Source organism: Electrona antarctica, assembly GCF_951216825.1.
Source record: "Electrona antarctica genome assembly, chromosome: 20".
NCBI lineage: Eukaryota > Metazoa > Chordata > Actinopteri > Myctophiformes > Myctophidae > Electrona > Electrona antarctica.
In genome coordinates, this window is record NC_136801.1 from 33,935,224 (window position 1) to 33,948,628 (window position 13,405).

Here is a 13,405-nt window from a genome sequence, read left to right on the forward strand (position 1 = left end):
AATAATAATAATAATGTGCTGGGGGGGGGGGGGGGGGGGGGGGGGGGGGCTATCAGAAATGACTTTGGACAGATTGAAAAAACTTTAGTTAAACTTGCAGAGTGACAGATTACTTTACCTGGGTTACATCTTCTGATAGTGCTGACATGACATAATAATCTAGTGTTTCATTAGCGCAACGGAACGTGACAGAATAGGCTACAGCTGAGCTATGTTGTGCTGCTGACAGGCAGCGCATGAACACACAAACACACACGTTGAAACAAGGTGGTAAAAATACCAAGAAGGAGTGGACAGTGATGTCACTGTTATGCAACACGGAAGTAGTATGGATTTGAAGCTGTTTATAAACCAGCAGTCAGTGACATAACTGACGAATCCTTGGTGTTACTCTTCCTGCGACCGATAGCCCCTGAAACCAGGCTTTCACCGTCATCCTGACTCTCTTTTCTCTCTTCTTCTTCCCTTCATGGGCCCCTTGGGGGCGCTGGGCCCGGTGCATTGCAGCGGTTGCACCGTCGAAACTGTCGCCACTGAACATTCTATGGCGACTAATGTCTAACTTTCCTTTTGCTTTAAGTAGCATGTGACATGTCAAACTAAGGGGTTTTCATGATTCTGAATCCATTCCATGCATTCGTTTTGCACAAAATGCACTCCTTGGGCTAAAAACGGCCATAGACGTCATGACAAATGACTATGGCTGCTTTTAGCCCAAGGAGTGTTTTTTGTGCAAAACTAATACTTGGAATGGATTCAGAATCATGAAAATGATGTGGCCCTAATACATGGAATGACCTGCAAATGACATTAAAATTGACCACATTGGTACCTTTGAGTCATTTTAAACCTTGGTGAGCATACAAACCCCCACATAATATGTAACTGTTTAGATCGTTTTGAAATTTGTGTTAGCTTTTCATTTGTAAACCTATATAATTCCCATGTATACTTTTTTTTCCTCCCTGATCTTCTGATTACTCGACGACACTGAAAATGAGTTTAATTTTTTAAAATAAAAGTTGAATGAATGAATTTGTCCTTGTATTGTATCTCTTATGTGGACAATACATAAATGATTAATGTGTGTGTGTGTGTGTGTGTGTGTGTGTGTGTGTGTGTGTGTGTGTGTGTGTGTGTGTGTGTGTGTGTGTGTGTGTGTGTGTGTGTGTGTGTCTGTGTGTGTGTGTGTGTGTGTGTGTGTGTGTGTGTGTGTGTGCGTGCAGTTGACCAATTCGGTTGACACTTACATCCAGAGGTATGAAATCCAGAGTCTGCTGTCAGAAACAAAGGCAGAAAAGGGTTCCATCATGATCTACCTGAATAAGGTAAGCTTTCTCTCTGGGTCTCACAATCACACACGCACACGCAGTCACGCATGCACGCACACACACACACAGTGACTGACTGTCACCTTTTGTCTGCATTTGTACAGGTGTCTCATAAGCGTCCCGACCTGATCGCCTTCCATGTCAGACAGGCGTTTAAAGTGGGTGTCCTGCAGCCTGCTGCAGTGTCTGTCTACGAGTACTACAACAGTGAGTCCTACAAGCAGTAACTGAGTCAGCTACATGTAGCTTAACTTGTCCAACACTGGTTTTAATTATTTATTTGGTGGTTTTTTTCAGTAAGAATTGAGGCTCGAATACCTGCACGTATAGTGGAGTAAGCAATAGGTCTAATTAAAGTTAATTAAAAGGCCTAAATGTCGGGACTAGTGCAAATGCTACGGGCCATGATGGAGTCTGAAGAGGTGGGTTTTCAGACTACGGCGGAAGGTTGGGAGTGAGGCTGCAGTTCTGATTCTAATGGGAAGTGCATTCCATTTTGGAGCCAGAAGGGAGAAGAGTTTGGGACGTGTGGAGCGCTGTCCCGGCGTTTTTAGTGACGGTACTTCCAGCGTCCCTGCGTTGGCTGAGTGCGCGGGAGGGTTTGTAGGGTTCGATCAGACTTGCAAGATATGGGGTAGCCATACCTTTGGTTGCTTTGAATGCCAGCATCAGAGTTTTGTATTCTGTGCGGGCAGTGACCGGGAGCCAATGGAGGGAGTGGAGAAGGGGGGAGACATGTGAGAATTTTGGCTGGTTGAAGACCAAGCGCGCTGTGGCATTTTGGATCAGTTGGAGAGGCTTAAAGGACCACTTCACCACTTTTCAACTTCTCTTCCTATAATTGGTCCTAACTAATGTTCATGATAAAATACCACCATTTTTTTCCTACTCAGTCTGTGTCTCATAGGAAGGCTGTGGACAGTTCAGAAACCCGTCCACCAGTGACATCATCGATGGTGAATCCAAGCTAATAGAAACGGCAGGCTTTCTTTGCCTGAAAAGTTGCAATGCAAAAGTTGAAGCCATCGTTCTCACGATAATACAAATCTAAATATATTTTAAAACAAATCTTGTTTAAAAAAAATCTGCCTAATGATGATGTCACTGGTGGACGGGTGTCCGAACTGCCCAAAGCCCTCCTATGAGACACAGACTGAGTAGGAAAGAAATGGTGGTGTTTCATCATGAACATTAGTGAGGACCAATTATATGAAGAGATGTTGAAAAGTGGTGAAGTGGTCCTTTAAGTGTGCATGCCGGTAGGCCAGTAAGGAGGGAGTTACAATAGTTAAGTTTTGACAAGACTGTTGTCTGGATTAGGAGCTGGGCTGACTCCTGTGTGAGGAATGGTTTAATTCGTCCTATGTTATAGAGTGTAAACCTACAGGATCGATTGACAGCTGTAATGTGTGTATTGAACGAGAGCTGACTGTCCAGGACAACACCAAGCAGTGGCGTGCACAGATAGACACTAGGGGGTGCTAGAGCACCCCCTGCCCTTTTGGCAATGTGCCCTTTTGGAAAAACAAACAAAAAAAAAACATTTTTTTCTCTTTTTTTGATTTTTCAAAAATAGCAGACCTACAAGCTCATAGCGCGCCACTCGGTGGCGCGCTATGAGCTTGTAGATCTGCTATTTTTCAATAGCTAAAGCATAACATAATGCTAACACCAAAAGGGGTTCCCGCCCAAAATGGATTAAGGCAACCGGCCGGTTCCACGCGCTGCACAAGGTGCCCTTTTTTAACTTGAGCACCTGCCCCTCTAAATGTCTGTGCACGCCACTGACACCAAGGTTCCTGGCTGTTGGGACACACGTCACCAAGGAAATTGTTAGCTCACGCATTTGGCAGGACTTAGCTGGGAAGAAGAGAAGCTCAGTCTTGTCTGGGTTCAGCTTGAGGGGGGAAGTATAGAAGCAGTTGTGTGTCATCGGTATAGCAGTGATATAGGATAGATTGTGAGCAGTGATGATAGTGCCAAGAGATTTAGTGTACAGGGAGAAAAGGAGGGGACCAAGTACAGATCCCTGTGGGACCCCAGGGTACGGGGGATGATAGCAAACCTTTCCAAGAAACCTGGTCCGGTCGATGAGGTAGGAGGAGAACCACTTTAGCGCCGTCCCGCCGATGCCTAGATCAGCTAGGGTGTCTAGGAGCAGCTGGTGGTTCACTGTGTCAAATGCTGCCGATTGGTCTACAGTTAGAAGAATCAGGACTGCAGAGTGGGAAGCAGCCTGGGCAGCATGTAGCGCTTCTGTGACTGCGAGGAGTGCCGTTTCCGTGGAGTGGGCCTTCTTGAATCCTGACTGGTTGGGATCCAGCAGGTTGTACACTGTGAGAGATGGAGAGAGAGCTGGTTAGAGACAACACGTTCAAACGTTTTGGAAAGAAAGGAAAGGAGTGATACCGATCTGTAGTTCTTGACATCTGAGGGGTCAAGAGTTGGTTTCTTGAGGAGTGGCGTTACCCTGGCTGACTTGAAGGCAGATGGGACCCACCCTGAGGTTACCGAGGTGTTGATGGTGGAGGTGATGAAGGGGAGGAGATCAGGTGCGATGGTCTGGAAGATTGGAGACGGGACGGGGTCGGGTGCCCAACTTGCCCAACACTGCAGAAATGGCAAAATTCAAAAACATGCAGAAGTAGAGCATTCTTCCGGGTACTTCAAAACGCCACTGAGCAACTTCCATCGAAATGAATAGCAGGGGGCGGGGCAGTATAGCCTCTATCGTTTATAACTCTACGTGACGTGACACGCTGTGAGCTTGCAGATCAGCTATTTTCAGCATGCAACATGTTGTACGACGAAGACTAAATCAGGCTTCACTCACTGTGGGTCGTGTGAGAGTGTTTTGTTGGCCGAGGCGATCATGCATTGTACACACAGCGCTCCTCGATGCAAATGCCTCTTCGAAAGCATCTTTGTGCCATGCTACGAGCCTATAGATCTGAGAATCATGAAAAGTTGTGCATTTTCAAATGGGGCTCGGCGGCCAAATCCATATCATTTTGGGGCTTGACATGAGAATTACCACCCACTGATATAGCAACATACGTTTGACAGAAAACTGTTAGGATGTACAGTAAGAAGACATTCTTAGAATCAGCCTCAGTTCTCAGGGTTATAGTGGTTCAAATGATTTTGATGCTACTGTATATTAACACATTTTTTTTGGGAACTCCCTGGAACTCCATCAAGGACTCCTGGGGGTTCCCAGACCGTAGATAAATCATCAGCAACCACTCATTGTACCCTCTCTTCATTTGTTATTATTATTTATTTATTTTTTCATTTTGACTTCAGTTTGTTGTCAGGTGAGTCGGGTGCATATATGTTTGGTCCGACGTACTAACAGTCCGACACGCATTAGTCCAACACCCTAGCCTACCCCAAACCCTAACTAAACCCTAACCGCACGCGGAAGCCATGGGTGAGTCTTAACCCATTTTGGGCGGGAACCCCTTTTGGTGTTAGCATTATGTTATCTGCTATTGAAAAATAGCAGACCTACAAGCTCATAGCGCGCCACCGAGTGGCGCGCTACGAGCTTGTAGGTCTGCTATTTTTGAAAAATCGAAGAACGACTGACATAGAAACATAGCTTTTTCAGAGAACTGTCAGGATGTAGAAGACATTTTTAGAATCTGATCTCAGGTCAAAACCTGCCACACATGTCGGGAGCCACGGGGGAGTTTGTATAAGCGGATTCTTAAGTTGAACTTTAGTTTTCATTAGTTTTTGTGTAATACAATATACTTTGTTATACTCTCTCTCTCTCTCTCTCTCCCCCCACAGGGCAACCATGTACGAGGTACTACCACCCAGACAGACCGGATGGAGAGATCCTACGGCTCTGTCAGGATGTCAACACGTGTGTGTGCGCTGAAGGTGCGTGACGATAAGTGTGACTATTTGAGGAAGGAGTGCACACGGCATGCATGTGCAGTTGTATTGGCAGACAAGCGGCAAACCTTGATGCAATATGTTTGTGTTAGGTACAGGACTCAAACCCACAATGTTTGTTTAGAAACATCTTCACGTTAGCACTACAAAGTACAAAGTACTTCAGAAAAACAGAATATAATTCAATTGGCTGAAACAGGCTCAAGCAAGAAACCAAGTTTCAGTTGGAGATGCAATTTCCCATTCTTGTAGCGAGGCGCCAAAGAGTGAAAAAGTGCAGCAACCACACATAGCCGCATGTCACTGATCACATAACCACACACTTTTCTCCTTTGAACTGTGCATTTCCCAGAGAGCTGCAGTAAGCAGAAGAAAGACAAGATTACCGATCCAGTCCTGGCCGCTCGACAACGACTGGATATGGCCTGCCAGACCCAAGCTAACAACAAAACAGATTATGGTAAAATCAAGTGTTACTCTGCCTGTCACAATTATTACAATTATTTGATATAATCACAATTATTTTTGCATAATCATGATAATCACTTCCACTATGTTTTTTTGAGGGGCGCTAGCCCCTCCTATGTCCTACACAAACATCTGGCTCTGTGTTACCGTAATTAATAATGACACTTCTGCACTGCTTACGGAACTCGTCTATTGGCTCGTTCGTGCAGCAACGCAGGCGTGCCATTATTGACGGTAAAGCACACCCTCTCGTCTAATATTGCTTAATTTGATTCCTTCGTTATTTGTATGGGTACCTGGTAGTACCCAGCAATTTGGATTCGGTCCCTACTATTGATACCCTATAGGCTACCATACATGGGCAACTGGCGGCCTGCGGGCCACATGCGGCCCCCACCTTCACTTAATGTGGCCCTCAGATTAATTTTGGAATACTGATATGTTATTGATTTCAGCTGTTACAATTCCAAACACCCCACCCCTGCCCTATACTGTACCAACCCTAAAGCTGTGTGTCTGTCTTGTCTTCTATAGTGTACAAAGTGCGGGTAGAACATTTTGTAAATGAGTTGTCTACGGATACTTACCACATGCGCATAGAGGAAGCTCTCAAGCAAGGTACAGTACATTATTATTATTATGTATATTTTTTATGATTTAAAAGTGCTGTAACCAAGTGATATTTGATCTAAATAATATTATGTTAAAGGACCAATTCACCCCTTTGGCAACCAGAGCTTATTTAAATGATGTTTAGGACACAAGAAACACTTTCCTGGGGTTTGCATGTGTGTAATATGTTTTTTATATTATATTTTATTCGTGACGCCATGTTCATGACCAAAAACCTGTCATGAAAATGTGGTCTCACTTCCTTCCTGGACTACAAAGTCACACCTCCATGCAGCCTCCCCCTTCCAATCCAGTCAAACCCTAGTCAAACTCAAACACACAGACTTCATTATGTTTCTGGCCATAGGGTGCAAATTTCAAATTGTGCTACTATCTACTACAATGTCCCTTTAAGAGAACTCCCCAAGTGGCTTCACTTAAATCATGACACTGAAACTGGAACAAAGCTGATGAATTAACTTGTACTTGTTATTATTATTTACTAAAGAGCTGCATGGATGGACCCCTGTTACTGAACAAACACTCTATAGCAATGATTTGCTGTACTTATTATCGGAATGCTCCAACCCAGAGCCTTAGATATAGACCGAGTTACGCAAACTGCGTTCACTTCATGGGGTCAGTCCAATGGTGGCTCTCCTACATAGACTTTATTTTAAATTGTTTTGTAGTAATAGTACAACATAAACATTAAAGAGACTTTAGTTGTACAATACTTTAAAACAGTTGTCATGTTGCACACATGCTTAAAATAGCTCTTGTTTGCGCCACCCTCGTTGAAAACAATGTATTTCCAACTCCAGCTCAGTTCAGGCTGCATGAACAGCGCTCGAGCGCTCGGTTTCTGCCCCCTCTATATCGTAACTCTTCTATATTAGATGGCTCTGCTCGAACCAATAGAATGCCTAACTACTACAGGGGTCCATGAAGGGGATTCCCAGGGGTCCCCAAGCAAAATTAGTTAATATTTTGGGCGGGAACCCCTTTTGGTGTTTTAAACATTATGTTATAATTTAGCTATTGAAAAATAGCAGATCTACAAGCTCATAGCGCGCCACTCGGTGGCGCGCTATGAGCTTGCAGGTCTGCTATTTTTGAAAAATCGTTAAAATGTGCCTCAAATCTTTTCTCAGAAAATGTTCATGATTTAGAAAACTTTTTTTATTTATTTCGACGTCAGGCCTGAATGGGTTAACAACACAAATCTTATGGGGTGCCCCTGGTACAGAATATTTCAGACAGGCGTCCGTGGTCAAATACATATTCATTTGGGGGTTTCCTTGACATCAAAACGTTTGAGAACCAATGAACTTACTATATGTTTGTCTCTCCTTTTTCATTTTGTATCTATGCATGCTACAGGAACTGACAAGGGTAGACCCCCCCTTGGTATAGTGAACGCCCTGCGCTCATTCGTAAGCTTCCGCCATTGCAGAGCTGCTTTGGGGCTGGTCGAAAAAAAGACCTATCTCATCATGGGCTTGTCAACCGATTTGTACTACAATCAAAAGACGGAACAGTGAGTATAACAAAAAAAAATATCGCTGTTCGCCAGCGAGAAACGTCCTATCTCCATATTTTGTACTTGTTTTTTGGGGGGGAAATGAATAAAACACTTTGTCATGCTATAGTGTCGCACAAAAGTAGTGAGAATAGCAGATCTAAAAGCTCATCGCTATACACAGCCCTCACGTCTAGAGTCCGCGCCACTATACACGGCCCTCACATCTAGACGCTGGCCAGAACGAGTGGCGACACACGTTGAGGTTGGACAACACCATATTTGGGCATATGAGAACTCATATGGCTGAGTCACAGTGACATGAGGGTGATGACGTGGTTCTCTGGACAGCCCTCCCATTAGCCAATTTCCATAGTGGGTGAAAAAAAGAAGGCTTAACCACACCCATTAAGGCTAAACCACACCTATCAGGGGTGTGGCTCCCAGTAGTACCTTGCAGCAAAAGGTACCTCTAGACACCTCCAAGGGTGGCCTGGGCCATGGCTCAGTGGTCCAGGCACCTTGGCTGGCAATCCAGTCTGGCAGTCTGGTTCGACTCCCGATCCCGACGGCCTTTACTACATGTCTTCCCCCCATCTCTCTCCCCATTTCCTGTCAGCCTACTGTCTGTCCCTCCATAAAATATATAGGAGGCGAAAGCCACACAAAAAAACATTTAAAAAAAAGAAACCTATAGTACAAGGGTGAAACGAACAGTAAGCCACTTTAGGATATTAGTAGTAATATCCTAAGTATTAACAAGAGGTTGTGACTGTAATAACAACAAACACAGTTTTTTTTTCTATTTCCTGAAAAGTAACAGTTTTGTTAACGAGGTTGAAAATTCTTGACATTTTTTGCTTTGTGAAAAATGTTGCCTACGTTGTAATGACATGCCCAAAATAACGGGTTTGAAAGTTGTTAACTGATTTATTTGGCTGTTCAGTTGTCAATAATTAGAACTTCAGAGGTTGACGCTCATCATTTCAATTCAGTTTGCCATGGATATTTCCTTAAATTCAGACTATTAGGTGGGAAATTAATATATAATATTTTAGTAATATTTTAGTGTATTTAAGTAAAAGTTACACTGTTACAAGTAAAGGTCGAACAGAGGAGTTTGCGCTCTCAACCCAAGGCTTAGGGCTGAATACAGGTGTGACAGGCGAGGCCAGCATGAGGTCCATAAATAACATATAGGCTCACACACTGAAACATTTACATTGAAGCTCTTTGGGTGCAAAAATATAGTCTTTTACTTACAAAAGTACATGAAGAAGGTCAGTATAGAGTACCAAAAGCTTACACATAAATACAGTGATTGTGCACAGATCTGAGTGTGCGGAGCTTCCCTTTATTTTATTATTATTATTATTTTTATTTTTTTAAAGGTCTTCAGACCTTCATAAACACTCAAGTAAAAGAAAGATGCATTAAAAATGTTACTTGAGTTAAAGTACAAAAGTATTGGCATCTAAATTACAGAAGAAATTGTATGTACTTTAAGTTTAGCTTTTCAAAATATTTCCAACTTAAAAGAAAAACAAAAAAAACATCACGATGCCAAGTGGTGTGAGCGAGTAGTTTTCGAATAGCCCCAGTGTTAATAATAATAATGTACTTACACTTGTACGTGGCACAGGGCCGGTCCTGAGCAAAAAAAAATTTTTCACTGGGGAGACACTGGGGAGGTACTGGGGAGGCACTGGGGGGACACTGGGGGGACACTGGGCAGACAGAGTTGGGACAGAGTAAAAAAATAAAATAAATAAATAAATGTTTTATTTTTTTGGCGCCCCCCCCCCCCCCCCCCCCCCCCCCCCCATGGCGCTCGAAGCTGCTTCGTCGGCCTGTAGGAAGAACCGGGCCTGATGTGGCATGATAAATAATTATAAACATACCCTGTGCCCTAATAGATTATTATTATTATTTATTTAATTCATTTTGGCAACATTTCACACAATTATATGGGGCGGCAATGATTGGCGGTTTGAATGGTTTCTTTTTAGCATCATAACGTTGTATAATTAAAAACATGATCAAGCACTGTGTTTTCTATCTTCTATTTTGTCCTTATAGGTACGAGTATTCAATCGGTGAGAGGACATGGATTGAGTATTGGCCCACACAAACAGAATGTCAGGATCCACAAGTCAGACCTTTGTGCTTAGCCCTGGGCAAGGTCAAAAAAGAGCTCGAAATCTTTGGATGTGCGGATTAGTTGAAGGCGGGGCGTCATCATCAACATGTCCGCACACAGGCACATGTGTCCGTGGCAAAGACTTGGTCTTGTCTGTGGGAAATTCTAAATTTTCTCTTTTACACATTTTACCATTATAATGTTCTTATTTTTATCACAACACCCACTTTAGTGAATGTCAAGTCTCCATGGTTTTCCTCAGATTATGACAATTATTTACTATGACACTATATGTCACAGTAGGAGTCCACTAGTAGTAGTGGTTATGTTTTATTTGCAAAGATCCCCTTAACTCTGAGAGCGTTCAAATGGAACCAAATGGACCCATAAGGGTCCATTTGGTTCCATTTGAACACTCTCAAAGTTACAGACCTGTCATTCAGGGCTATCTATTCATGTGTTTCTGGTAATATTATTGTCCACTCATTTTGTATGTCTGTGGCAAAAATGTAATGTTGACCCAAAAAAAAATGTCCACCACAAGCCAAGATGGTTTCAGCCTTCAGCCAGATGGTTGAAGGCAATAGGCCTATAGGGGGAGTTGTAGGCCTACTGTATGTAAACATCATTAAAACGGTGTGTGTCCCTCATCACATGGTCTGTGTCTTATATCACTATATGAAATGGGTCAACATGGCCTCTCCATTCTACAGTATGTATTTGGTTTATTTTTTTCATAAATGTACCGTCCCGACAGTGAACGCAACATAGCCTATACTACAATGTTATTGTACCTTATTATTTCATAATAATTTACTAGTATATTGGTGTCTAGGGATAGGTCTTTGTCCAGTATGAATATTATGTAACGTTTAGTTACAAATAAATGTATGTAATAAGCATTCTGTGTATTTTGGTTTGGTTATCATTTTGAAGGGGAGGTCAGTTCAGGGGTTACGCCATGAAGAGCGTAAAGTGGTAGGCCTACTTCAGTCAGAGTCGAGATAGAAACAAGGTCTCTTTTCCTTTTTTGGACACGGAGCTATACGTGCCAAACCTCTACATTTATAGATAGATGGCAGTTCAGAGATTCACTTCAAAAAACATATTCCATCGTCACAAATTCCACTGAGTACACATTTGATGTTATAGGCCTATGTAGAAAACATATCTAGCCTACAAAGAAGAATTCTGATTCTCAAACAAACAACATTGGTTGAGGATTTCCCATTTACATTGATTCATCTGAAAAACACGTGTAAACATCTGTGTGTGTGTGTGTGTACTGTGTGTGTGTTTGTGTGTGTGTGTGTGTGTGTGTGTGTGTGTGTGTGTGTGTGTGTGTGTGTGTGTGTGTGTGTGTGTGTGTGTGTGTGTGTGTGTGTGTGTGTGTGTGTGTGCGCGTGCGTGCGTGCGTGTGTGTGTGGGGGGAGGTGTTTATTTACTTTTTACATTTCAAACATGTAGGCCTACAAAGTTTATGCAATTTGAATTGCTCTTTTTGCCAGGTAATTTTTTGTAGGCCTACGATCACAAACACACACTTGTTCCTTTTTTCCCCTGAGTCACATGGACGCCATCTACTGGGCGTTTACATTTGTATTATGGTTCAGTCTGCATGAGGTACGTGGGTATTGGAGGTGGCAATTATTAATAGTGTCAATTGGTTTCAGCTGGTGTGCCAGCCAGCACAGCAGATAAAAAGTAACATGGCTTGTTAGAGTGCAAACATATCCAGCCTTGCCTTTGGTCAAACATATCTGTAAGTAAATGTTTTGTAGCTTACTTAAGTTTTCATGTGTTTAGTTGATTTGTTTGTTTTCTAACATTTCACAGTTTTCTGTCAATTGCTAATGTTGAGCTAAACTGCCAGTATACAGCCAAACTGGGAACCCATGCATTCCGTTATTTTTGCCTCATGGGGGGCACCTAATTTTCCCCCGAAGTGGAAAGTGACGCGCATTCTATTGAATGGGGACATCCGGAACTTTACGGAATGCGTTGGAGTCTATGGCCCAATCCCAATTGCCTCCCTCAAGCCCTGAACCCTCATTGACTTTAGTGATGTCAGCTGTAAGTGCTTGAGGGTGAGAGGCTGCAAGGGCTCCAAATTGTTGTGAAAGAAATGGGACAGCACTTTGAAGATGAGTCCGCCATTCATAACACTTTGCATCACTTTATAAAAACTGCCCTTATTCACAGCCAGTGCCTACCTACATGCTTCGCCTATTTATACATGTCTATCACGTCTATTTTAGTATTTAAGCTGATCGTTTTATTATTAGTTTCATAAATACACTTTCCTGTGTGATAGGGGTTGTAATATTAATATATAATAATATTCATTATAAATTGCATTTCCATATTCTTTTACTTTGCTCATCAGTCATTTCTCATCATGTTTCCCTTATTATTATTATTATTATTGTTATTAAATATATAGCCTATCCTTCCATTCCGTCTCCCTTTGAGAACAGTGAGAAAGCACTATTGTGTTTGTTGACATTCCAACCGCGATGCATAACTAATTTGCATACTTAAATGATTGACGTTCGGAGGATCCCCCTCATTCCCCTGGTAACGCTATGAACTGTGGGTAATTTATTTGCAGTCAGCTAAAGTCAGCATCGATGCTGACTTTGGCAAAGGGCACATAAAGGGGCGGAGCTGTGCCCTCACTGACTTACCGATTTCAAATGGGTCTTGACATGTAGACCATGGGTAAAGGGCCTATTACAGCTACTTGTCGATAAGTGACTGGGGTCAGTAGAGTTCCCTGCTCCAATACAATGTGACGAAACAATAATTAAAGTAAGAACAATGTTTATACAATGCTTTGGGTCCTCCCCTCTCTTTCAGGTTAGAATCTACATGATCAAGGGACCAGTCTGAACGATCAGCATTTATATACAAGCCACTGGGAGAACACAAACACACCAGGATGGAAAAGCGTGCATATGGTGAGATGGACGGGCAGACTGTAAAGGTCCTTTCAAACGGGAAGCGAGGAACGAAGGCGTTGTTGCCTGGATCAACGACAGGTCTCCTCCAGGTCTGCTCAAGAGGGGGCGCAACAACGCAAGCGTTAAAAAAAAGGCTAAACAGTATCCATGTCTGGTGAGTCGCGGGCGTGTGCACGAAACGAGCACGCGCGCAACAAATTCACAGGACCGCGCTCACGTAAATTACGCTTGAGTTGTCGCAGTGCTCCGCGCAAAAACGCAGGTCTCATTGAAAATGAACTATAGGCGCGTTATATCGCTTCACGTTTGAAAGGCCCTTTACGCACCTAGTAATTCATTTTCAATCAGACCTGCGTTATTTTTCTGTACGCACGGAGAAGTCGAGCGGCGACAACGCAAGCGTATTTACGTGGGCGCGGTCCCGTGAAATTGTCGCGCCTACTCGTTTCGTGCATACACCCGC

General features: G+C 43.0%; 1 protein-coding gene across 1 annotated transcript in view; it reads left to right on the forward strand.

Annotated features, from left to right (window-relative positions):
* Positions 1-10,321, forward strand: part of LOC306913283 (complement C3-like) — a gene marked incomplete at its 5' end in the record, with an annotated part of 68,001 nt that extends 57,680 nt beyond the window's left edge. The window contains 7 exons of the mRNA XM_079489874.1: positions 1,227-1,328; positions 1,436-1,538; positions 5,130-5,222; positions 5,590-5,697; positions 6,240-6,323; positions 7,701-7,857; positions 9,919-10,321. Of these exons, the coding sequence (XP_079346000.1) occupies positions 1,227-1,328; positions 1,436-1,538; positions 5,130-5,222; positions 5,590-5,697; positions 6,240-6,323; positions 7,701-7,857; positions 9,919-10,060 (789 nt within the window). The 3' untranslated portion in view covers positions 10,061-10,321. The remainder of the gene's footprint in view (positions 1-1,226; positions 1,329-1,435; positions 1,539-5,129; positions 5,223-5,589; positions 5,698-6,239; positions 6,324-7,700; positions 7,858-9,918) is intronic.
* Positions 10,322-13,405: the final 3,084 nt, after the last annotated feature.